At 51.6% G+C, this 23,762-nt stretch overlaps 7 protein-coding genes across 7 annotated transcripts; 3 read left to right on the top strand and 4 right to left on the bottom strand.

Moving 5' to 3' along the window:
• Positions 1-751: 751 nt before the first annotated feature.
• Positions 752-3,442, bottom strand: Eps-15 (Epidermal growth factor receptor pathway substrate 15). The gene is made up of 6 exons (XM_003741750.1): positions 3,228-3,442; positions 2,864-3,098; positions 2,104-2,738; positions 1,771-1,993; positions 1,261-1,404; positions 752-1,168 (listed from the first exon to the last, which is right to left on the bottom strand). Exons 1-6 carry the CDS (start codon positions 3,440-3,442, stop codon positions 752-754), a joined length of 1,869 nt encoding a protein of 622 aa, XP_003741798.1.
• A 146-nt stretch (positions 3,443-3,588) lies between these two features.
• On the bottom strand, positions 3,589-5,095 carry LOC100898598 (DNA excision repair protein ERCC-8). The gene has a single exon (XM_003741749.3). The coding sequence runs from the start codon at positions 4,868-4,870 to the stop codon at positions 3,716-3,718; it is 1,155 nt and encodes a 384-aa protein (XP_003741797.1). The 5' UTR covers positions 4,871-5,095; the 3' UTR covers positions 3,589-3,715.
• A 2,711-nt stretch (positions 5,096-7,806) lies between these two features.
• Positions 7,807-8,643, top strand: LOC100898460 (E3 ubiquitin-protein ligase PPP1R11). The gene is made up of 2 exons (XM_003741748.1): positions 7,807-7,922; positions 8,421-8,643. The coding sequence occupies exons 1-2, from the start codon at positions 7,807-7,809 to the stop codon at positions 8,641-8,643; spliced, it is 339 nt and encodes a 112-aa protein (XP_003741796.1).
• Positions 8,644-8,697: 54 nt separating this feature from the next.
• Positions 8,698-9,362, top strand: Bet1 (blocked early in transport 1). Its single transcript, XM_029111017.1, has 2 exons — positions 8,698-8,819; positions 8,938-9,362. Exons 1-2 carry the CDS (start codon positions 8,701-8,703, stop codon positions 9,137-9,139), a joined length of 321 nt encoding a protein of 106 aa, XP_028966850.1. The 5' UTR covers positions 8,698-8,700; the 3' UTR covers positions 9,140-9,362.
• Positions 9,363-9,481: 119 nt separating this feature from the next.
• On the bottom strand, positions 9,482-11,204 carry LOC100907133 (coiled-coil domain-containing protein 25). Its single transcript, XM_003741725.2, has 6 exons — positions 10,867-11,204; positions 10,684-10,731; positions 10,419-10,510; positions 10,264-10,338; positions 9,939-10,106; positions 9,482-9,795 (listed from the first exon to the last, which is right to left on the bottom strand). The coding sequence occupies exons 1-6, from the start codon at positions 10,889-10,891 to the stop codon at positions 9,577-9,579; spliced, it is 627 nt and encodes a 208-aa protein (XP_003741773.1). The 5' UTR covers positions 10,892-11,204; the 3' UTR covers positions 9,482-9,576.
• Positions 11,205-13,550: 2,346 nt separating this feature from the next.
• On the bottom strand, positions 13,551-14,969 carry Mdh2 (malate dehydrogenase 2). Its single transcript, XM_003741726.2, has one exon. It carries the CDS (start codon positions 14,860-14,862, stop codon positions 13,852-13,854), a length of 1,011 nt encoding a protein of 336 aa, XP_003741774.1. The 5' UTR covers positions 14,863-14,969; the 3' UTR covers positions 13,551-13,851.
• A 367-nt stretch (positions 14,970-15,336) lies between these two features.
• LOC100898311 (remodeling and spacing factor 1) lies at positions 15,337-21,981 on the top strand. The gene is made up of 12 exons (XM_029111013.1): positions 15,337-15,526; positions 15,899-15,990; positions 16,142-16,521; positions 16,605-17,799; positions 17,919-18,052; positions 18,233-18,827; positions 18,953-19,123; positions 19,282-19,474; positions 19,619-19,967; positions 20,006-20,478; positions 20,579-21,475; positions 21,624-21,981. The coding sequence occupies exons 1-12, from the start codon at positions 15,337-15,339 to the stop codon at positions 21,830-21,832; spliced, it is 4,878 nt and encodes a 1,625-aa protein (XP_028966846.1). The 3' UTR covers positions 21,833-21,981.
• Positions 21,982-23,762: the final 1,781 nt, after the last annotated feature.

Below are 23,762 nucleotides of genomic sequence, written 5' to 3'. Positions count from 1 at the left end.
CAAATCATGAGCTCCCACGACCATCGCCTCAGACTCAACAAGGTTCCTGCACATCACCGACGACCGAGAATACGAACAGAAAATTTTCATTTTCTCAACTACAGCGCCAAACAATGATCCGGCAGAGCGGGAGGGACCGTACTCTGCTTCTTCGAGTTATTAGAAAAGCGGTTCGTCCACAGAACCCACTGACCGTCGATATCGATATCGAGGGCACCGGGATAGCGATGGACACTGGGGAGTGCCGATCTCACTTCCGATGATGTTCCGTCTTCCGAGGTCTTCCCTATGGGTCGGGCTGAAGCTCTCAATTGACTATCTGCACAAAGCTCGAAAATTCCCGAAGGATGTGGTAGAGTTCTAAAACGCTAATTGTAGGGTTCAGATCCTCGAGTTGCTCGTTACCGTCCTCATCGAGTACCGGAAACTCCTTCCGATTCGCCGTGATGAATCCACACCTTCTTCAATTCCCGCTCCACATTCCCGAGTTCGCTTTTTGTCGGCTCCGAAACTTCTGCTCGCTATTGGCTCATTCCAGCTTTACGCGCGGCAAGTGCCTAAAACACAGGCTGAGTGAGATATCGCGTCCGACCGTCCCCGAACGAAGTGAGGCGAAGGCTGTCCCACGAAGGACATGCCGAGGCGTTGATGGAATCCTCTCCTTATAGCTCTCGGAAACGGTCCGCGTTTAAATGAAGTGTTTGTAGTCGTATCGTACGCGAAAAGTGCTGCTGCTGCTGCGGTTCCTGACTTAGAATGCACTAGCGCCGAACGCGTCAAAGTTGGCGAAGCCGTCGTTGGATTGAACCTGAGCGCTACTCGGGTTGCTCGGTGCGAATGGGTCGTCGCCAAGCGGCGGTGGCGGTACAGGAGGTGCCGCCCTAGTGGGTCCTGCGGGCCTACTGGGGGGCGCGGGTCGAGGAGGAGGGGCTTTCGTTCCGCCTTTTGTCTTAGGCGGCAGCGCCGGTGTCGGACTGGCCCTTGAGGCAAAAGGATCACCGCCGAAAGGATCCACTCCACCCGCTCCGGTGGCCGAAGATCCGAATGGGTCACTACCACTCGCGGCGAAGGGGTCTTGACCCGCGAACGGATCGCTCGCGAAGCTCATTTCTTCGGCAAGCTTGGCTATCGCAGCTTCTTTGCGATCATCCCATTCTTGCAAGGTCGCCTGGAAGAAGGAGCGGGGTTGATTCGCGAAAAATAGCAGCGATAGTTTCACAGGTTTTTCAGGATAAAGAAAGATAAGTCAAGCCAACTAACCTTGCTGCTTTCGATTTCTTCGACGATCTTCTTGAGTTGTTCACTCAACTCTTTTTCTTTCGGATCTTCCTGATCCATGGTCTCCTCGATAGCTTTCTTCTCGTCCTCGAACGTCTTTCGCAAGACCGCGACTTTCTCTTGCTCCTGGAAATTGAGAAGGGGATCATTTCTCGGTGGAAGGGAGAGCCGACCAAGAATGAGGAGGGACGTTTCTGCGAGAAACGCCGTCTGAGTTAACGCCCACCGGCGTTACCACGCAAGTGCTCCTCAGATAACATGGTCAGCACCGAACACACGGAATCGACGGATTTTCCCGATTCTCCAGCAGACGGAAAACTGCTCGCCGAGGCCGATCGATCCACGAATATGACCTGAATAGGTTTCAAGCTCGAGTTCCTCTTGACCCGAGAGGAAAGCAGAGACCCTGCGTATGAGCTCCTAGGTCTACATTCCGTATATTCAGAAGAAAGGTTGCGAGGAATTCTGGCGATCGAGTTCGATCGAACTTACGTCTTGTAGCTGTGCCTTTGTTTCGGTGAGTCGTTGTTCCAGCGCTCCCTTCTGGACTCCGAGCTCGGCAAGTTTCTTATTGGCTTCTCTCTTCTGCACTTCGAGCTGTCTCAACATGGCTTGTAGTTGTTCCAGCTCTCTACGGGCGGCCGCGACTTCCGCCTCACGAGTCCGAGCCTCGGCTTCGACGACGTCGACTTCTTCTTGGATAATACGTTTCTCACTGCAGAAGAAAAGAGGGAATCGTTCCAGTGATCGCAATATACATAGCTCCTCCCCGTTTCATGTTTCGCTATCGTCTCGAATCTCACGAGCAATCTTCTGTCCACTCACGTTTGAAGCTGACGTATCTCTTCGTTGAGAGCGTCGAGTTCCTTATTCCCAGTGGGTTTGCTGCGCTCCCGGAGCTTCTCTTCGACCATGCCCATAGCCTGAACGAACTGCACGCTCGATAATCGTCCCGTCTGCGCGGTGTCAACCGAGCCCCAGATCTGAGCGAGATCTTGCTGAGGCAAACCGGTGTCCAGGAATGTCTGTTTGCAATCTGCACCGTTGACGAAACCGTCTTTGTCGGCGTCGAGTCGCTTAAACAATTTGAGATGCTTTTCTCTTTCGATTTCCATAATGCTGTCACCATTGCCAACTGTCTCGCCGGGAGAAGGATCCGCGGCAGGCGGCGAGGCAACCGTCGCAGGGAGAGTGGGCGCTACAGGTGGGGCTGGCGAGGATCCTTGACCGGGATCGTCGAAACCCGAAGGTATAAGGTCCGGGATAATGGCTGCAGATCTTGTTTTCACTAGTTGTGGGGGGAGCGCCTTCGGTATTGGAGCGTTTTCGATGAGCGCTTTCGAGACGAGATGCATCGCCACGACGAATTCTTCCATGTCGAGGGAACCGTCCTGATCTTGATCGGACATATCCCATATCTGGCCCAGAACTTCGACAGGAAGTTTAGAGTTCAGCATCACCTACGAGAACGTTCTAGTTACTTTTCGTGTTGGTGACCGTAGTTGGACCAACGCACTTTTTAAACATCGAGGGATATTCACATGGGGAAAGTGGAAATTCTATTCCATAGCGGGCTGACACTCACCGGTTTGACTTTATTGCCAGGCAGGAGACCATTTTGAGGTCCGAGCGTTTGGAACATTTCTTCATATTTTTTGCGATTCTCCGCCTTGATACTCCAGTCGATAGCTGGCGGAGTGTTTTGTAGGCGAGGTGCGGGAGTCTCCGTTTGGTATAAGGCAGCGGTAGAAGGCGACACCCCCGACTGCGCGAGCGCTATCAATTTGAGCGCCACGAAAAATCCATAGCGGTCCAGAAACCTGCCGAGCGAAAATGTGTGTCACATAACAGCTCTAGGGGTTCAGAACTCGCGATACGAGTCTCGGGTTCGGATCAACCTCTTCCTTTTCCTCTGCTGTTATTGCAGTGTCGGGGCTACGAGTTCTTACCCTTTTCGTTCGGGGTCGGCGAGCTCCCAAATATCTCTCAGCACCGTGTCGGGCAGGGCGCTCCGCTTGAGGAACGCGGCAGCGTCGATGGCGCCGATTTGATTGACGCCCGCTGGATCGATTTGCTTGTAGAGAGCTTCATACGCAGCAAAATGGGAGCCCACCAGCTGAAATTTCGAAACGACTACTAAAACTACGTTTATCACTCGAAACATAGTCCGACCTCGATCTCGATGCCTGTTCTGAAGCTCTACAGCCACGGGACTTGAACGTAATGCTTGTCCGCTACAGAGCCTACATGAAGATTCATTCCAGCAAGCTATCCGGGAACGAAAAACGCAAATACTTTTACGCGAACAATCTGTCTTTATTTAAAAATATATATCACTCTCCGGGACATCACCAGGAGGATCACCAGGAGCCCACCGGTAACCGATTCCTGGGTTGAACATCGCAGGATGGCTTCCCGCGATGTTCCGACGCTTGTTTCAGTCATCAGAATCACTCCATCGATCGGCAATCGCCTCGGATTTGGCTTTGGAATCTTCCTCGAGCTCGGCTTCACTACACCACAGCAAGATACTCCGATCAGCCCCGGCGGAGAAGAGCCGTTTCGTGTGATTGCAGTAAACGACCGCAGATACCGAATCTAGGTGAGCCCTGAGGTTCTTCAAACGAACGCCAGTCGTCGTATCACACATCCTGATACTTTGTCCTGACGGCACGAATAGGACCGGCGTTGTCCCGTCGTCGGCGAGAGCAATCTGGACCCCTTTGACGCTGGCGCACGATATCCTACCGAAATTAATTCTACGATTTTTAGCTAGAGCAACATCCCAAATTCGAACGGTATGGTCCAGACCGTAGGTCAGGAGCTCGAGTCCATCGCTGCTGAACTCCATCGACACTATCCTGTCGTGGTGCGCTCGATGGTGGTTCGCCTTCTTCTGATTCGTGTGGTCGGTGTCGAGAGCTGCAAGATGTCCGCGCGTATACCTCACGTCCCAAATGCAAACTCGACCATCCGTGCCTCCCGTTACGCACAGGTGTTCGACAACTGGCGACCATATACACTGTCTGACCTTCCCGGTGTGAGCTCCCGATAGCATGTGGGTTTTCGAACTCGTATTGAGATCGAGGATCTGAGCGTGAGATTCATCGGTGGCTAAGAGAACTAAATTACAATTGACGCGGGATTGATGGTGCTTGTAGACTTGGCCGTTGAACCTCGCGAGGAAGACCGGCTTTAGACGATTGGCGTCCCACAACTTCAACGTCTTGTCCATCGACGATGAAGTGAAGGTACCGGTGTCCGCCGGAAACCATTGTACTGTCTCTACGCTGTACTTGTGAGCGTATCGAGTGCCGTGGGGAATTTTAGCGACCACTGGCAGAGTGCCCTCACTCTGTTCGAACGTGTCATGCACGAAGATCTGTCCTGCGATTCCACCCGATAGTAGGAACCTGCCTTCCACGGGGTCCAGGCAGAGAGCGTTGATTGGGAATTTGTGGCAAGCTTCCAGATCAGATGTTTTTGAGATCTCGATGCTCTGCTGACGTTCAGTGACTCTCGCTCGACTGAAGGAGATGCCCTTAATGCAACCGGAACGCAGCTGATCCAACATGAGCGGAAGAGAAGTCATCTTTGTTCTTGGTCAACTGTGGCATCCGCGACCAAAACTCGGAGAGTCGCGAGCTCCGTGGGTCCACCATGAATCCTTCGAGCAGGAAAGTCAACGGGAGATTGTCGAATTAATATCCCCAACATGTTCGATCCATTCCTCAAGCTTGACGCCCCGACTCCGCAGCCATCACACAAGAAAACAACGCTCCACTGATGTCTATCCGATGAGAGAAGAACAGAGTTCTCTGCGGCGGCGGCGACGACCACAGGGAAGATCATCTCGAGAAAACAGCAAAACTAGAAGCCGTCTGCTCGAAGAAGAATGATGACGCGCCCGTTCCCAGACACGACCCGCCACACTTTGAACGAATCTCCACCGCAGCGCGGAACCTACGAAGCCGTTGGCGATGAAGAGAAGCGCCGCGTAGTGACGAAAATCGCAATGTTCACCGAGAACCGCTTCCTTTGGGTCTCGTGAGTATTGTGGAATGTACGATCCATTCGGAGATCGACAAAGGCTGCGAGAAACCTCAGCCTCCTCAGAATAGGGAACATTGATGTCTTGCAGTGAAAGTAATCGTAGGGTTGAGAATGCCTAGGTACTCGCGCGGAGCAAGCAGCATCGGCCCATTCCGCTAGTGTATCTGAAGCTACGCAGATTCCGTATAAAAATTGGACCTCGACGAGACTGTCTACGTCGACGGATTCTACTGGAGTTTGTCGTGAACTTATGCCATCCCTCGTAGGTTCTCTCCTCAATCCGATCAATCGCATCTCTAATGCGAACTAGAGGAATGCTCCCCGAAATTTGACGGTATCAAAATCCGCCGGGGTCAATTGTCGCTGATCTAAACGAATTCGACTCCTTCCACTCTCTCGCACTTCGGGCTCAGCGACTTGTGAGTCAGAATCCTCACGGCGAACTCCCGAAAGTGAGAACAGGGGAAGGCTCATCAGGATCAGTCTCCGATCTTCGGACATCATCTCAAGCCGCGCGTAGCCCGGTGATTTATACCTCAGAATTACTGCCGGCTTTTAGACTGCTATTAATATGCATTGGAATACATGAATCGAATGGCTCCACGGCGGATTTAACTGCCCTCCGCGAGGGACTTTCCCTGACACGAAGCGCAACATTTTGGCCAGAGAAATATCACCTGGCCGAAAGGGTCGGGGGGAGCCCGCTTTTCAGCATAATCTCGTCAGCGACCCAAGGCACACGTGCGAAACCAAGCGGACTGTTCCCCGTTCGGATTTCGAGGAGCCTTTCCGTTCTTAGACATTTTCGGGCGGGCGACGGACCAGCAGAGACGTACGACATGGCCTATACCACATTTTTCCCGGAAACAGAACAGGTGTTCCGAGAACGGTGTTGCGTTCCGCGGGTGGACCAGCACTGAAACTTTATACTCATTTTCGAGAACGGAGGTCGAATCGAGTGGAAGGAACCGGGAATTATCGTCTCCGAATCGCGCAGCTCCGAGAGAAGCCTCGAACATGCCTCATAATGAGGAAGATATCCTGCGAAATTCTACGCGGATGAGGAACATGCAACTCCACCTGAATTAGCGCTCGAGGTTGTCTTCCGACATCTCTACGAAACTCGAATATCGAGGACAAAAAATGAAACTTCCCGGCATCAAGCCAAAATGATTCCCTTGTCGCCGAGTAGACAGGTGGGATCCTTGCCGCGCAAGTCGACGACCGAGAGAGGCCGGACTCCAACACTGTCCTTTTTGGGATTGGTCGTGTATCAGTTTTCGAAGAGAAATCCACGATCGAGTCGACCCGAGGTCCCGAGTCTATTCATTATCAGAGCGTGAACATTTCTCTCGGACTCTTGAATAGACGCGGAAAGTCAGCTACCGTGTCACTTATTCACGGAGTTGAGTGAAAAGGGACCTGATGTAAGGCAGCCTTGCGAGTCTCGCTTGCGCCACTGATTACAGTCTACCAGCTACAATGTGATCCAGAGAAATTATCTCCACGACTCAGTGATCAAATCTGAGGCAGAAGTTTGTTCACTTGAGCGGAGCTGAAAGCGGCAATGCAGAGGAGAAATTCGAAACTCATGCCTCCGCCTCGGATACGCGCATCACCCGTCATGAGACATGAATGATGAGACGAGCATGCCTGATTCGTCGACTCATTGCTTCTACAGAAAGGGTTTACCCGGACACTTTCGAATGCCTACGGGAGTGAGCGGATATCCGAAGTCGAGTCGAAAAGGGTTCGGCCTGAATCAGCCTCGATCTCTCGCTCGGATTTCGAACGTCGCTGTCATGCCCTTCGATCTTGGCATTTTAGGGGCACATAGACGTCGGTCGCCTTGGTTCCGGCCCGAACGATCCTCGGCTGATGTATCAAACGAGGGGAGATGCTCAATTGCTTTGCCGCAGATAGGTGCTTCACTGGGAATAGGACTCGACTCCGCTGATAGCTGGCCATCATGTATACATGTATCTCTCAGTCCTAAACTCTTCTCCTCACCTGGGCTTCGCTCGGTCTCAGGTCCATCTCAAATGCACCTCGGGGAGCAGATAAGGAGCCGCAGCGAGATCGCACGCTGCCTCACTCCATCAAAACGTGAAGTGTTCCTTCCGACAGTTTTGTCCTTTTCAGAAATCGCTCACACGACACTCGGCAGTTCGGCTGCACTGACATCCGCCATGTTAGAGGCAGGCAGCGCGGCATTCAGGAGAGGGTCGTCAGCCGCACTGATTTCATGACGGACCTTTCATCGTACGAGATCCGAATTTCTCGCGATCGACACGAGCACCTTCGAAAAAGTCTCGTGGTCCTCGGCGATATCCGTGCTGATAACGTTGTTGCCGTCGAGAGCTCCTATTCAGGGCTCCGGCTCAAGCGAACGACAACAACGACAACTCTGTCGCTCGGCAAGATGGCGGCGCTCATGGCGGCCAGAGAGACTTGTTCGTGAAATAGAGGTGCGCTATGTCGCTGCAAAGCACCGAACAGTTAACTGTAGCTCAGACTGAAACAACCGACGGACCGTCTGGGCGGCTGAGTCCCTCGCTCGTTCTCAAACTCAGGAAACCAAAAAGCGGGAGGTGAGTGACGTCACCCGTACACGAAGACAATTTTGCGTATCGGTTCTGATTGCTGGAAGGAAACCTCTATCGTTGATTCGGAGCTCGATGGACTGAGGTTCGAGACTCTTCGCGGTGTGTCGCTTCTCTGAAATTTCCAACGCTCCCTTGTCAGTCAGATGACTCCGGTATTGAGCTGTTGTTCCGTCTGACAGTTTCTCGGGGTTCGGCTCCCGAGCTGCTCCGAGTGTCGAGGTACTCTTGTCCTCGGCTGCCAGAGCTCAAGTCATTTTTCTCTAAAGATTTTCTCAGGGTGAATTCGTTTTCGTCTCGTTCACCTTAAGAAATCCCTCGTTTTCAAACTGATTTTGAAATTTCGGGTCGAATCTCGTCATGGGCTCTGCTGGTCATATCAGCTGTCTGATGCTTGTATGCACAATGTCAATTACGAGGATATTTCGTGGAAGGATCACCAGGATCGCAAAAAAATCAATTCTCGAATTCCTCTCGCGTTTCTAGGCGTGTCGGATGGTCGACAGATGTTGTTGACAACGAACACCTGAACAAGAAGAAATCAAAGTGTTGTTGCATTTATACGAAGCCGCGACAGTTCGGAGAAAGTTCCTCGGAAGACGAAGACGAGAAGGACTGCGAGCATTGCTCTGGTCACGTCGAGAAAAAGTCGCAACCCAGTGAAAACATCACCGAACCCTCAGGCAGCGAGCCGGGAAAGACGACGTAAGATCGTCATTGTTGATTTTTTCGAGATCGGAGTCGAGGAATCGAGTTTGTGCCAACGATGGAGGACGATCGGATGAACTCGGAGAATCAACGGCTGACCGAACACCTCGCAGGTCAGATAAGCCAGTTGAAAAGTCTCGCTTACGACATAGAGGATGAAGCCAAAGAACACAACAGGTGAATTGCTCGGAGTTGAAATGATCATCATTCCCTATAACGTCCTGCAGGTGGAAGGGGAATCCCTCTCATGAGTTTCCGAAGACGCTCCGTTTTCTGACCATAGATTTTTCCGCAGATACCTCGACGGCATGGGATGGAATTTCGAGTCCACCCGGAACCTCATGAGCGGGGGTACGAATCGTATTCATAAGTTACTCGGATCAGGAAGAGGTAATCGTCGAGTGATGTGCTACATCATCGCTGGAGTCGTGGTTTTCGGACTGATTTTCTTCTACTTGGCCGGGAGGGTCACGTCCCAAGAAGCCGCGAGGGATTGAAATCCGGCACGGGTCTACACGCTACGTTTTCAAGCGCAACTACTCCCTCGCTACTACACCTGCACACTTAACGTGTCCTCCACCGTCAATATATGTATGAGTATATAGTTACAAGGTTATGCAAATCAATCACGCGGTCGAAACGAGTGGTGTTTGTTCTGCGGCATCGTCTCCAGATGTCCCTGAGTGGTTCTCACCAATAAACGGATAGGTTGTGATTATCTTGGTATCGATGCTTCTCAATGGCCTAATTTCAGCGATCTATGGAGCGAGCCCTCATGGGGTGAATCGAATGCACCGAACTACAGCAGTCCCTGCCGATCCTAGAGTTCTGGCTCTGACTCTTATGGTCGGAATGAGTTTATTCTCATCGATAGTGAATAAATCATTAGAAACCTCAACTTTTAACCCCCTAGAACACATCGTGATGAGCGATATCACATGAAGTCGTCGGAATCATAACCGCAGTCCAGGTTGGACGTCATGTTTTCCGTTTTCATCAAAGAGTCGTACGACTTCAGTTTGTTCAGCTCCTCCCGTTTCTTCGCCTCTTCTTTCTCGAGTTCCCTCTGTTTGCGCTCCTCTTCACGCTTCGCCGCGCGTTCCTTACGGTCCCTCTCTTCTCGCATTTCCCGTAGGTCAATATTCCTTTCCACCTGAGAAGACGTTGATGGACTTACTTCAATAGGGTTCCGAGATCTATGACCGCAGTCTCCCGAGGCTTACGGTTCGAACGGTTTCCCGGATCACCCGAAGCTCATTATGCAGCTCTGCATGCGAAAAGCTTCTCAACACTCACCTTCGTCTTATTCAAACGGTTGATGATCTCATTGATTCGTTTCTCGACTCGAACCTTCTTGACATCCTTATCTTTGTGGAACGCAACTTGTCCAACTTCCATACCTGGAGTCTTCTTCAGATTGCTCCACATTGTGTACACTACGTCGATGTTATTTTGTTTGTTGCCCTGCCGGAGAACCTCCAGTCAGGAGCCGTGGACATTGCGAGAGTCCAAATAATATTGAAAGGAGGAGCTACTATTCAGAATGGGCGCTTTCGGAAGGGACAGCTCGATAGAAAGTACTCGAGCAGATCTTAAGCAAAAAGAACTTCGTTTAGCTTACGCTGATTGAGTTGTACTTGACCAACTGAACGCAGTCAGTGATTAGGTCCTCGGGAAGGTCTTCGATTGTTTGGTTCTGCAAGGAGAATTCCAGTACCGAACTGATAGGAGTGCCTCACGAATGTGGAGATTCAAATGATTCCCGACGAGACTCACCGGTTGCAGTCGAACGTACACATGGGCGGACGACAAGTTATCAACGTGGAACCACACATCTTCTGGCCAACCCCACCGAATCAGCTCCTCATCTGTGGGATATTCATGACCTGATTATTTCAACCGCTTGCCCCCGCTAGGGTGAACCTCCGACCCGCACTCCCGGAGTGATCGGAGGGGCGACACCTCCGGAGGAGCTCAGCACTGTATCATAGGAATGTTCAGCTCATATCCGCGAACGATTCGAAATTCCATCATTCCTTACTTTCATGTTTATCTGCGCCCATGTATAACTCCGTCGGCGGATTCGTAGCTGGAATAATAGAGAGGTTTTAGCATCACTCACTCAGACACTACGTCTCAGGAACAAGAAGATATGACAGGAAGACCCCGAAATCGAACGTTGATGATTGACAAGCTTCTGTCTGATACGTGAATTTCTTCTCACATGTGCTCGTGAAGTAAAACACCATTGTCGATTATTAGGCTCGAAACCGACTCAAGTTCGGATCGAATCAAATTCTGCTGCAGTTTTCGAGCCTGTTGTCAAAAATTGATGACTCAAGTCAAAAACGAAAACACAGGAGGAGGTCCGCACGTGGAACAAGGACCCTAGTTCGAGGACTATGATGCCGGAAAACGGAAGAACGGCGATCGAGTTGTCCGGAAGGATGTCTCTCCGATACGGCCGTCTCTCAACACTTGGAAGTGCGTTCAATTCGTTCGAAAGGAACGAGGGCGAGGTTGGACTGGTCTGACAATAACTGCATGTTTTGACGAATTCTTCGCAATGATGACGATGATCCAGGCGTCTGAGCGCGGAATTCGAGTCGAAGTCACGCACCGAGTTTTTCGCTCGAACATGATCGATTGGGTGGGAAACTTGAGGTCCCCGTTCGGACTGATCTCAAAATCCCCATGTCCGGCGGATGGACCGGACTTCTCGGAAAAATATGTGTCCGATTCGTGGAGTGCGCCGTGAGCCCTAATGAATTCCGAACAACCCACCCCGCGTGTGGGCCATTGCTAAGATTTAGATGGAGTCCAGGCGCTCTTTGGGCGCCCTGCCTTGCTGGATTGATATCAGGGGATAAATCAGTCAGTCATCATTCATCATCATTGATCTGTTTGGCCAGAGAACCCGGATTCCCTTTGACGCTATGTTCCCGATTGCGATAAAAAAAAACGTTCGAAAAGAAGTGGTTCTTGCTCCCTGACATTGATTTGGCGTCGCTTGAAGAGGACCGCCGAGAGATGACTGGACGAGCGGGCAGAAAGTTCTTCGGGATCGACCTTCTTGAATCCCCAAAGTTCGTGGCCTCTTGGAATTAAAAATATTTGGAAAAATTTCCTCGGCCCGGAAATCTGGAGAGACCCTCTTCAGTAGAAGTCGAACAGCTGCCGGGTCGGTTAAGATATATCCCTGGGACAACCCAGCACGGAACCCAACACTCAGGCTGTGGCAGACTCGCACTCTAGTGCTCTAGTTTCTCACTGAAATTATTGTAATTTTTATCCGGACAAAAGCTCGCGGGAGGAGTATTCCAAACCGAAGACTCGAGACGTTCCAACAAGAAGGCCGGTAACAACCAAGACGCCAGCGTTGACAAGACTGGATATCATAGTTGAAATCCCTCAGCGGAGGACTCTCTCCGGAAACATGAGCTTTCTGATTCGCTTCACTCCGCGGGTGTCGTACGGCCAAATTCATGTATCATTTCATCTCAACACAAATCATCGTCACCATCCTCATGTCTCTCATGGAGATGGAGAAACACATCTCAAAATCTGGGCTTGATGTTCTTGATCGTGGAGAACCACAGCGTACCACAAGCGGCCTCTTCAGATGGGTGGGCAAATATGAGAGGGGAAAAGGCAAGACATGTCAAATTGGAGGGGCAGCTCAGAGTACTTTGTTTAACGCAGGGAATTCTGAAATCGGTGTCGATCCAATATGCTTCCGGGAGATCTCCATCCGTCGCGGTGCTCCGCATCCTGAAGATGCGCAGTTTGGGAGGGAATCGACAGGAGTCGAAACTTCTGAGGGCCATGACGGAGGAGGGGAAAAATCTCCTGACTCGAGGGAGTCTTTCGCGCTCTCCCCGGAGAGACAGCATCGCCATATATTGATCGAATATCAGCGATGGGTCCCGCAGAGCACCCCGGCGGCCTTTCCTCGACAATTTCGAGGGGGGAACGATAATCATGGAATCAACGGAACAACCCCTAGTTTCTCGTTGCTGAAGTATGAACGGCGAGGAGGCGAATCATCACTTCGGTTGTCCCGCGCACTCTCAGAGTATGTTCCCACCGCTCCTGGAGCAGATCCCGTGAGAGTTGAGCAACGGGATCGAGGTTGCGTCACGCGGACGCGATTGGTATCGTCCACAAAGCCGATGCCTCTACCAGACCGCTGCCTTGTGCTAAATTGATAACAGGCTATAAATGTTCCAAGACACATCGGTGTCTTGGGCTTCGAAGCTTGGAAAAGCAGTTTTTCCAAAGTATCCGCCTGCAAAACGAATTCCAGATGTCCTGACGAGATGCTCGAAATGCGGATCCTTGGGTTCTTCAATCGGGGCTCTGTAGTCTATAGTTGTAAAGTCGTAGGTCGAGATCATATTGCTTGAACGATGTTCTCCGAGCGATTTGACCGAAACACAGGGTGTCCATCACCGGTATTCACTTGAGGAACCCACAATGTGCGGGACCCATCTGCGGAAGCAGTTCCCGCTACTTCCGAGGGGATCGCGATGACCTCCGGCCTAGACCTCTTCATCCAGGGGACGTGACTTGCCGAATTTCGTCTGATTGACTTGCCGGGAACAGGACCGGATTTTGTAAACATAACGATTCCCCGTTTCATCTCCCCTCATGTGAGGGGGATTCTCCCACTCTTCTGGCCGAGAATTCGAGCAATCCCTCCGATAGGATCTCGTTCCAATATTGGTCGGATGCCGGAGGCAGTCCAGCCTGGGGACCGAGTCGAAGGAACGAATATTCGTGCATGAAATAAATTGATGAACCGCTTGCGAGCTGCAGCTCCCAGCAGTCGAAGCTGAGAAGACTGGCTGCGGAGGGCGAGACGGGAGTACGCTGATTGATTCAAATGAGAATCGAAGACGCTCTGCCTTATGTTACAGCTCGATTCCATTCAGAATCCGCTCTACATTTACTTTATTTTTCTGTACGTTACCAACAACTTCCGCACACCACAGATCTTCCCCATCATTCGATTGTAAACGTCAATTGGTGGTGATGATCAAATCATGATGTTGATAATGATGGAGGACCGCCACTAGATGAAGCACTGCGCTGTATCAGTTTGGATTTCTTCCATTCCAATTCGGAAGTTTTTTCTCGAGATCGTCGAGTCCATTCACGTCATTCGCTCAAAACTGAAGCTAACATCGCTCTCGGGGGAGTAAACAGCTTACTTGTTGGCGAACTCAACTCCCTTCTGTACGGATTTCTTAAGTTCGTCTTGCGCCTCTGCAACGAGCTTTGCTTCGAAGTCGGAAAGCTTGCCCAGGCCCAAGTTCTTCTCTAGGCCGTTCTTGCCGAGAAGAAGTGGCGTCGAGAAGAAACCGGCTTCCCCGACGTCGGACTTTACGTATGCGCATTCGACAACATCTGGTTTACCCTTGATGGCCGACACCAAACTGAAGACGAAACGGGCTCCAGCAAACGCCATCGAAAGCGTCGCGCTCCCGCTTCCAGCCTTGGCCTGAACGACTTCGGTTCCCGCGTCCTGGATTCGCTTGGTGAGCTTCTCGAGTTGATCCTGGGGGAAGTCCACCTTGGGCGATGCTCGCGAGATGAGAGGGATGATCGTGACTCCGGCGTGACCACCGACCACGGGGACCGACAGCGATACGGGGTCGAGTCCCTTGGCTTCGGCGATGAACGTGTTGGCACGTACGACGTCGAGGGTGGTAACTCCGAAGATTCTGTTGGGATCGTAGACACCGGCCTTCTTGAAAGCCTCCGAGGCGATCGGAACGGTCGAGTTGACGGGGTTGGAAATGATGGCCAACATGGCCTTCGGACAGACCTGCGCGCATGCTGTCGCGAGGTCGCGGACGATACCCGCATTCGTGTTGAACAAATCATCGCGGGTCATACCGGGTTTGCGGGGTACACCAGCCGGAATGACGACGATCTGAATACCTTCGAGGGCGGCCTTGAGCTGGTCCTGACCGACGAAACCTTTGACCTGTGCGCCGGTGTTGATATGGCTCAAATCGGCGGCGACTCCGGGGGTGTGCGCAATGTCATAGAGAGACAGATAGCTGATACCGGGGTGTTGTTTCAGAAGTAGAGATAGAGGTTGACCGATTCCGCCGGACGCTCCGAGGACGCAAACCTTCACGTTGTTCCTCTGTGAAGTGGAGAAGTTCCTCGCTGCCAGACGGGCGATGCTGCCCCTAGCTAAAAAGGACATTTTCCAGATGCGGCGGGGTTTCTGAACGAGAAAAACGCGAGTCGGCGGTGAACGGCAGCAAGCACGGTGTGTCCTGATCTGTGCTCTTTGAAAGTCACACTTACACACATCACACTCTCTTCTTGTATGCGCAAAGCTGTCGTCTGCTAAATATTTTCGTCTCCCCGAAGATTCTTCCGTGCCCTGGAGGATCGGTTCGGAATATATCCTGATCGAGCTCGCGACCCCGGGATTTCCATTCGACAGCCGTCGGAGCCCCGAGTTTCGTGCGCGAAACCCTGCACGAAACTGGCGCTCGCAGTCGTGCTCGTGTGGCACGGTCACGTACCACACCCAGTAGCCGGCTTCGACGTCCCACAACCCTGTGCCTGCTGCTACTACTGTGTGTTAGTCTATGTTGGTTGGTTTGTTTGTGATGTGAGGGTTGCTGTCCGGAGTTCTCCTCGACTTTGTGTTCATTCAACCCAGGAGAACATGACCGAGGAGGCGGACAGTAATGAATCGAGGATCCTTGAAGAACCCGTGGTCGAGGCTGAAGCAACCTCTTGTGACGACATTCCGGACTTCGCCGTTTTGTGCTCGTTTCTGGACCGCTTCGGGAGTCAATTAGGAATTCCGTGCTCAATTAAAGAAGTGCAGTTCATGCTCGAAAAACAAGGCAATGGTGAGCTTTTGACGGATAGACGATATCTTGCAACTAGAGCTCGGCTTTGGGGTTGGGAATCCGGGTTGTCAGAGCTTCAAGCGGCTCGAGGGGTTTGACAGCTTACCGTTGGCGCCCTAGGCTGAAGGAACATGTTCGTCTTGTTCAATGTTTCTGACCGCGATCGATCTCGTAGCCGACAAGTGAACCCTCTACCCCGCGTAGGCTACGGCTCAGGTGAAAGTCACGAAGGCACGAGAATTCTTCGGAGCTGCGGGAACCGGGTTGAGGAACCGAATTTTGGTCTTTTCGCACCTACCGACGTGCCTGTCGTGCTGTCGCTGTTGATCGGTGTTTTTTACTGAAGTGTCTTCATCCATTTCGTATCCACAGTGTCCGAGCAGCTCATAGACATCCATGTGAAACTACTCAGGAAGATCCTTTCCGGCGCAAACAAAGTCCGGTTTGAGAAACATTTGGCGAAGGTGAGTGACTGCGAGCTAACGGGCCCATATCGAGCAGAATCTCCAAATGAATCCCGGAGCCAGTCGGTCTGGATCAGTAGCGCGTTGCGCGTCCGATTTTTGTCTCAAGCTCTTCTTCCGCGAGTAAGCTCTTGACATTTTTCGCTTCCAGTTTTGTGAGAGCTTTCTGACACCGTACAACTTCTCGCTCGTCGTTTGCCTCCAAAATGAGGGTTATGCCAAGCTGGATCTCGCGTCCAAGGTCCACATTCTCAAAGGACTCCTCGAGCTCCAGTTCGATTTCAATACGAAGTTCAAACAGACTGTTAACGAGAAAACTTCCGAAGAGCTCCGTCTTCTACCTTTGGGACGAGATGTCGACGGCATGGTGTATTGGCTCCAAGTCGATGAAGATTTGAATGTTCGGCTGTTCTCCGAGGATCTTGACGACGAGCATTCCTTCAAGTTGCTCCACAAAACGAAAGAGGAGCTCGGCGAGTTCATCGAAGCGCTGAAAAAGCTCAAAGGAGAGAAGTTCAAGGGCGATAACACGTAAGTATTCTCGGGACATTCTCAATGCCCGTGATTCTGGCCATGCGAGTCTCGATTACTAACGATTATCATCGGGATTACAGCCCCAAACGGCCGATGGTCAAGCCGAAGAAGGCCGAAAACGAAGACACGAAAGCTGGCATCAAAGAAGAAATTTCGAAATATGAAGAGCCCGTCGGAGATGAGGACGCGGACGGTCCCTCGATAAAAGTTGAAATCAAACGAGAAGTCGAGGAGAAGAAAGAACTCGTGGAGGATCTCTGCATCCGACAGAACGAGAACTCGCGCTCATCCGGTGAAAATCAGCTGGCGTTCAAGGCAAAATTTGAGAACGAGGCGCACTGTCAGCCATTGAAAGCTGAAGCACCTGTTGTCGGAATGCCAGAAGCTGCGCACTCCGCTTCTTCGAAAGAAGTCCCGGGAAGTATCGATACCGCCGCGACAGACCTTTCTCTACCTCATCTGCCCACTCCCCCCCACGAGCAAGAACAGAGACTGCCGGCAGCACCCCAATCGGCGGTGCATTCCCCACCTGTACCTCATAAGAAAAAGTCCACTGACGACGACAAAACAGATCACGCTGCCGAGGATCTCCGCACAGGCAAGAAAGACGCTTCAGGAGCAGATGTCGACGACGATGACGACGACGAAGGGGAAACGCTTGCCCCGAGAGAAGACGATATCGGAGCGTCGACCGAAGCGGCTCCGGGCGACAAGATGGACGTCGATGTCCCCGAGAGCAAGGAAAGAATCGATAGCGAGAGCTCCGGAAAAATTGGAGAGGAGCAGGAGGCTAAGCACGCCGAAACGAAACAGGAAGACGAAATTCCTCCGTCGACGTGTGTCGAGAAAGAAAGCGAGGCACAATCAGAAAAGGACGTCGTGCAAGAGGACAAAGATTCGATCGAAGATCGGCAAATGGAGGTTGACAAGGACATCGAGCCCGAACCGCTGGAGCCTGCGAAGCCCGAAGGTATCGATGCTGCCGATGCTCTCGCTCAGCCGCAAGCTCAAGAAGCAGCCGAGACTTCGGCAGAGCAGGAAGAGCCGGTCGAGGAAGCTGCTCCTAAGAAACGGGGGAGAGGTAGGCCAAAGAGAGGACACGGAAAGGAAAAATCAGCTGCGAGTACAGATGATAAAAAACCCAAAACTGCGAAAGGGCGGAAATCTCGAACCGCCGACGATGACGATGAAGACTACGACGGCGGAAAAGCCGCGAGGAAGAAGAGTAGGCCGGAGAACGAAGAGGACGAGGACGAGGATGACGACCCACCGAAGGTTTGCCCTTCATTTCATACTCCATTCATTTATCCGAATCCGTGTATAATGCCGCCCCTGATAACGAAATTCACGATCGAATGTCGGTCCCATTGACTCAGTATCCATGCCATTCCCAGGAACCCAAGAAATTGTCCAGAGAAGCTCGAGCGCTGCTCGCTGAAGCCGAACGCCTGAGAAAAGCCGAAGAGGCGGACGCGGACACCGAGGGCAGACCTCGGAGAAGCTGCAGGATGCGCCGGGAAGTGGAGAAGTAAGTCTCATTCATTCACATTAAAATGGCACAGGATGATATAAGTTGCAATCAACTCGATGGAGTGTGACTTGGACATCGAAGAGTCATATAAATTAATCAAGGTGTAGGACGAAGGGACGATACTCCGCGGATTCGTTCCCAATAGCGACTCCGGGCCTGACTGATCATCGCTTACAGATACGCAGTTTCCGACGACGAAGCTTCGAAGAAGAAGCGGAAAAGCAAGGCGGACAAAGAGGAGGAAAAGGAGGTCGTTTTCGTTACAAGCAAAAACGCGAAAAACGCGAAAAAAGCTGCCAAGGAAATGCTTAAAGCACAGAAGCTAGCCCACAAGGAGCTCATGAAGAAGCTCAAAGGCAAGAAGAAACGCGGCCGCAAGGGTGAGTCGGACGAGGACGACGCCGATTCGATGGACGGCTTGCTCTACGGCGAGGAATACGAGGAGCATGAGGAAGACGTGTTGCATTTTGACTACAACGACGAGGATGAATTCGCCTGCGACGAAGACATCGCCGACGGAGAATTCACTCACGAGGAAGTCAAGAAAGCGAGAACGGCGAAAAAAGCCGATGAAACTAAGGCAGTTGTCGATGACGAACCGTGCAGAAAATGTAACAAAAGCGACCATCCGGAATTCATTCTCTTGTGCGACTCTTGTGACGCCGGATATCATATGAGCTGTCTCAAACCCGCTCTGATGGTTATTCCTCTCGGCAACTGGTACTGTCCGCCCTGTGAACACGACGCACTGATCGAAGCTCTCAACGGCAAGGTCAGTCGAGAACCGACGAATCTTATTTCGGCATTCATAATAATCAATGCTCTCGCCGTGGAAATCGCAGCGTAAGACAGTTCCGGTTTCGATAATAACGCCTTCGAAACGCATGCTCCTTGCAGTTGAGTTTTATTGAAGCCGAATGGGAGAAGAGGCAGAAGGAAATCACCCGGAAACAGAGACTGGCATTCGTGTCGATCAACATAGGCAACGTTCTGCCTACCGGCAAAAGAGACGTGAACACAAAGAAAACTTTTGCCGATGAAGAGGACTTCGAGGATGAGGAGAGCGAGGTTCGTAGCCCGTCCGGGGGAGGTGCCGAGCTCTCTCGAGCTTCGTGGTGCAAGAATACATACGGATTCCTGGGAAGAGGCCTTCCAGCCCTCGAACAGAGGTCCTCGAAATGGAGCGAATTCTTCTCTAGAACGATGTATTATTTTCCGCTCCTCAGATCAGTGAAGTCGGCAGCTCGGATGACGATGACGGGGAGTTCTCAGACGACAGTTCAGGTCAACCTCGACGTCGACGTGCAGCTCGACGAGGTGATGCAATTCGCGAGAAAATGCAGGAGTACGACAAAATCATGCGTGAAGCAATAGATGACGAAGAGGACATCGAGCAGCAGAGGAGTTCACCCCCAAGAAGTGCGTAGGTTCTCGACATCGAGCCCCGTCTTCCAACCGGCTCTCGATCTAGCGAGAGAAAGTATCGATCAATCTGAACGCATCTACTAGGATTTGGCTTCGTGTCCGCATTGAAGATACGATCTTTGTTTTGTTTTTTCGCAGAACGCAGCGGGAAGGACATGTCGAACTTCTTGCCCGAATCGGACGAAGACGGTTCAGCGAAGAAGACGAAACGGCGACGGAAATCCAAGCTGAGCGATTTGAACGCGGCGGATTCGGAAGAAGACTCGGACGATTCCGAGTTCCAGGCTTCCGACTACAGCGACATCGAGATCAACAAGAGGAAACCTAAAAAAGGCCGCAGGCGGAAGTTCGCCTCCGACGACGAAGAGGAAGAGGATTCCGAAGCAGGATCGGACGCTTCCTGGGGTCGATCCAATGTGCGCAGTGCTAAAAGATCCGCAGCTCGTCGCAAGAATCCCCTGTCGAGGGAAAAGAGCTCCAAGAGTGAGTCCTGAACTGGGGAATTTTTTTTTCGCAAAGTGGCAGGTACGAATGGGACCCCAATCAAATCTGCAGCCGATCTCCTAATTTGCATTCCGCATTCTTCACAGAGGGAGGATCCAGATGGGACGACTACGATAGTGAGGCTTCACAGAGTTTCAAAGCTTCTAGCGACGATTCCGGAGATTTCTGTAAACCTCGTAAACGTCAAACAGTTAATTACGCCGAAAGCAGTGACGAAGAGGACGAAAAGCCTCGAGCGTCAACTCGGCGGAAGAAGCCATCCGATGATGAGGTTTCTATCAATGAAGAAGAGGAAGAGGATGAGGACGACGATGACGAGTCTACTCCGGAGGAAGACCCCAGCAATGAAGAAGACCGAAGCGGCAGCGAGGACGATGAGGATGATGACGAGGAAGACGAGGACGAGGATGACGACGGCTCCGACTCGGATGCTGTCGCTCGAAGAAAGAAGAAGAAACTCGCTCAGAAACAGAAGAAGGGCTCAGACAGAAGTGGTAAGTCGAAGGATCGTTTCCTCTGACGGGGAATCGACGCATAAGCGAAAACTCCGTGGCTTGACGTCTCATTGAGGATTTATTCACATTCCATTTTCAGCTTCCAAGAAAGGTCGAGGATCGAGCAAAAAAGTAGGGAAACCGGCCAAGAAAAAACCCGCCGCTAAATCCGGTAAGCGAAAGAAGAAGAAGAACCTCAGCGACGACGATGACGATTCCGACGATGGAAGCGATTGGGATATGCCCAAGAGGAAGAGCAAGGCCCAAAAGGTTTCGAAGGACGATGACGACTTCGAACCCGAACGGGAAGAAGCCGTGACGGGGGCGAATGAGGTCGTCCGAAGAAACGGCCGAGCGGAAGCCAGCAAGGCGCGCGCAAAAATTATCGAGTCCGACGACAATGAGGACGAAGAAGAAGAGGAATTTGAGGAAGAAGACGCTCCGAAGGCGTGGCCGCCCCTGCCGAGCCATCTCATGGCGAATATGAGCAAGCAGAAGAAGCAGAAACAATCCCTCGAGGACACCGAGACCCCGAAGCAAGCCGCACCTCAAGCACCAATCGCTACGGAAGCAGCTCTTCCCATACGACCGCCCGAAACGCTCCAAAACGTTGCTTTGCAACAACAATCACCGATTGCCGTCGCCGCCGTCCCGGCAACGGTTTTCGCCCAAGTGCCCCAAGCCGCCGTGGCGAGCTCGGTCCTCCCAACCGTGGTGATACCAAGCGTGCCGACCGCTGTCGTGGCCTCCGTCGTTCCGAATGTTCTATCGGTCGCGCCGCCTATGGCAGCGGTCTCTGCGGCGGCACATCCGATGGTCGCAGCTGCGCATAACGGATTGAGAACAGTCTATCCCCCGAGCACGGCTGGACTGATGCAGTACCCTCCGACGACGGGACAATCCCCAGAAGACTTGGCCCAATATTATCAGACTCCTGGCTATTCTTACCCCGCTCAGTACGCTTACCCACCCCATCATCAAGCGCCCCCCATGCCAGGTAGGTCCTCCGACTGATCGAACTCCTTCGGAGAAATCATCGATCTATCGCTGTGTGTCTGTCGACAGATCTTCAAGGAAAAATAAGTTTATCAAGAGCGATCGGTGGTGGAAATTTCCGATTTTGAAACGGGATCGAACTATTTCAGGTTATCCGGCCGCTGCGTATTCCGGCGCTCCCTATGCTCACGAATCCTTCCCGGAATGGGGTCCGAGTGGACCTCAAGCGCAGGTTGTCGCCTCTGCGGTTGAAGAGAAACCGTCAGAGAATTTTAGCATCTCCAATATTCTCCAACAGGGAGAACCCAATGAGGACATGGATTCAGTCACGTCCATTGGAAACCTCATGGGGAAATAGATTTTGGACGAAAATTATCCTGTACAATGTCTAATTTATAAATATTTTAGTCAGAGCTTGGAAGCTCTTTGTATTCAGAGAGAGGATTTTTAGGGGTAATTTTGGTCCGGATGAATAATGATTGTTCTCGGGAATTTTGTACACAACTATAAAAAGCGGTGTCGGAACGATGGCTAATGAACTTGTACAGACCTGGATGTCTCGGAGAGGAGAGGGACAGAGAAAGTGTGAGAATGCGATGAATGAAGGGATCGACTCGATTTTTTTCTGTGTATACTTATCAGAGCGTATTGTTCATTGAATAAATTGCTGTGGATAATTGTGCGACTCAGTTTATTCTCTCTCTCATTCCATCTTCCGGGGTGAACTTCCGGAAAAAACGTTCTCTGCGAGATAGTCTCGAGACTGCGAGGAAGTGCAACCGGGACGGAGGTTTGCATGCGGAGGAATTCGCAGCTCAGACGGATTTCGGCGCCGCTCTCCTCCGAATGCGTCCGTATTGACGATTCGCCGATAGATATTTTTGCTCCTTCCCTTATTCACTCGTCCACAGATCTTGTCAACCAATCCGGAATAGATCCCGATGACGATTCAAAGATCGATCCGCGAATCTTTCATCTTCCCCTATTCTGCAAATAACTGAGCGTCCGCCTCGAGACACGCAGGAGTTCGATATTCATACGGCGGAGATAGCGTTAACGTCTCTAAAAGCGACGAATCTCGAGGCAAGCGAATAGGGGAGCTCCGTCGAGATTTTATTCAAACAGACCATCACGTGATTGCACCGAGGGAAATTGAGCTCCCATTTCCCGAACTCAGTGACTGTATCAGAAGACATCAGACCTTCCTATATTATAAACGAATCGAGAAATTACAACCAAGAGTGTGCTTTAAGTCTGTCGGTGTATATATCATCCAAACATTTCATCTACCTATCTTGAAGCGTTCGAATAAATTAGTCCTGGTGTCGCAAGAATGAGCTGCCATTGGATTGAAGGAGATCGCCTTAAAACTTCCTCTGGTTCTTCATGTCGTCGATAAGCAATACCTTGCTCTTGTCCGCCTTGGGGTTCTGGATCTCGTCCATCAGTGCGTTAGTAATCGGATCGATGACTTCTTCTTTCATCGCCCGTTGGAGCAGATACCTGAAAGATAGGGTTATGAATTTTCAACGGGCGACTCAAGTGAGCGGTGGAGATTCTTTCTGCAGTGCCATCAAGGGGTTTCCCTGTCGATCTCCAACAGGGTGAGCGAGCTCTTACGCGAAACACGGCTTTGATCCACGAGGTGGAACTTACTTGGTGGCTCGTTCCACGAAAGGCTGCTCGAAGCCCAGAACGCTCTGATAATGGATCTCATCGACCCGTGACTCTTCCACTGTGACTTGATCGACCAAAGGTCGAGACTCGTTGCCGATGGCGCTCATCTGGATCTAGAACAAATTCATCGAATTAAATCATGCTTCGATGAGGAATGGATACCTCCGTACGACCGATTTTTCCCCCAGGATGAACACGGGGAGGATCAACAATCACGCGTTGAGGTTCTGACTGCAGTATGCGGACTCACTTTCACGGTCAGAGGACCTGTGTAGCGGAGGTACATTCGCGGGAGACCGGTAATTCCCAAATTGAGAATGCCATCCAACTGACCCCGGAGTTTGTATCCCCAGTAGGTCGTTTCTGAAAATATTGAGAATGATCCAGATGAGGTGCCGAAGGAGCACTACTCTACAAGAAATTCATGCAATCCTTCCGAAAGTCCCGAAACGGTGGGGTCATCACTCTTCGCGAACTCACTTGTTGTGAGGTTGCAGGTAACGTTGCGTTGATTCGATCGGAGGGTGTGGAGACCACCGATTACGGCCGCTCGCAAAAATCGTCGTCGCTTGAATTCGTGGAGTTCGGGCAGTCGTGCCGGGAAGTGTTCG

This window comes from Galendromus occidentalis, unplaced genomic scaffold (genome assembly GCF_000255335.2).
Source record: "Galendromus occidentalis unplaced genomic scaffold, Mocc_1.1 scf7180000077192, whole genome shotgun sequence".
In the NCBI taxonomy this organism is placed as follows: domain Eukaryota; kingdom Metazoa; phylum Arthropoda; class Arachnida; order Mesostigmata; family Phytoseiidae; genus Galendromus; species Galendromus occidentalis.
This window is presented reverse-complemented; position numbering and strand designations above follow the sequence as displayed.

Coding starts and splice junctions, on each gene's coding strand:
- Eps-15 (XM_003741750.1), bottom strand. CDS start 3,442: ATGTTTCGAGTGATAAACGTAGTTTTAGTAGTCGTTTCGAAATTTCAG. Junction 3,099..3,227: donor GCCGACCCCGAACGAAAAGG/GTAAGAACTCGT, acceptor TTCGCTCGGCAG/GTTTCTGGACCGCTATGGAT. Junction 2,739..2,863: donor CTGGCAATAAAGTCAAACCG/GTGAGTGTCAGC, acceptor ACGTTCTCGTAG/GTGATGCTGAACTCTAAACT.
- LOC100898598 (XM_003741749.3), bottom strand. CDS start 4,870: ATGACTTCTCTTCCGCTCATGTTGGATCAGCTGCGTTCCGGTTGCATT.
- LOC100898460 (XM_003741748.1), top strand. CDS start 7,807: ATGTCGCTGCAAAGCACCGAACAGTTAACTGTAGCTCAGACTGAAACA. Junction 7,923..8,420: donor AGGAAACCAAAAAGCGGGAG/GTGAGTGACGTC, acceptor TCGCGTTTCTAG/GCGTGTCGGATGGTCGACAG.
- Bet1 (XM_029111017.1), top strand. CDS start 8,701: ATGGAGGACGATCGGATGAACTCGGAGAATCAACGGCTGACCGAACAC. Junction 8,820..8,937: donor GAAGCCAAAGAACACAACAG/GTGAATTGCTCG, acceptor ATTTTTCCGCAG/ATACCTCGACGGCATGGGAT.
- LOC100907133 (XM_003741725.2), bottom strand. CDS start 10,891: ATGGTGTTTTACTTCACGAGCACAT. Junction 10,732..10,866: donor GTTTTACTTCACGAGCACAT/GTGAGAAGAAAT, acceptor CTATTATTCCAG/CTACGAATCCGCCGACGGAG. Junction 10,339..10,418: donor TGTACGTTCGACTGCAACCG/GTGAGTCTCGTC, acceptor TTCTCCTTGCAG/AACCAAACAATCGAAGACCT.
- Mdh2 (XM_003741726.2), bottom strand. CDS start 14,862: ATGTCCTTTTTAGCTAGGGGCAGCATCGCCCGTCTGGCAGCGAGGAAC.
- LOC100898311 (XM_029111013.1), top strand. CDS start 15,337: ATGACCGAGGAGGCGGACAGTAATGAATCGAGGATCCTTGAAGAACCC. Junction 18,053..18,232: donor ATGCGCCGGGAAGTGGAGAA/GTAAGTCTCATT, acceptor CATCGCTTACAG/ATACGCAGTTTCCGACGACG. Junction 19,124..19,281: donor TCGAGGATGAGGAGAGCGAG/GTTCGTAGCCCG, acceptor TCCGCTCCTCAG/ATCAGTGAAGTCGGCAGCTC.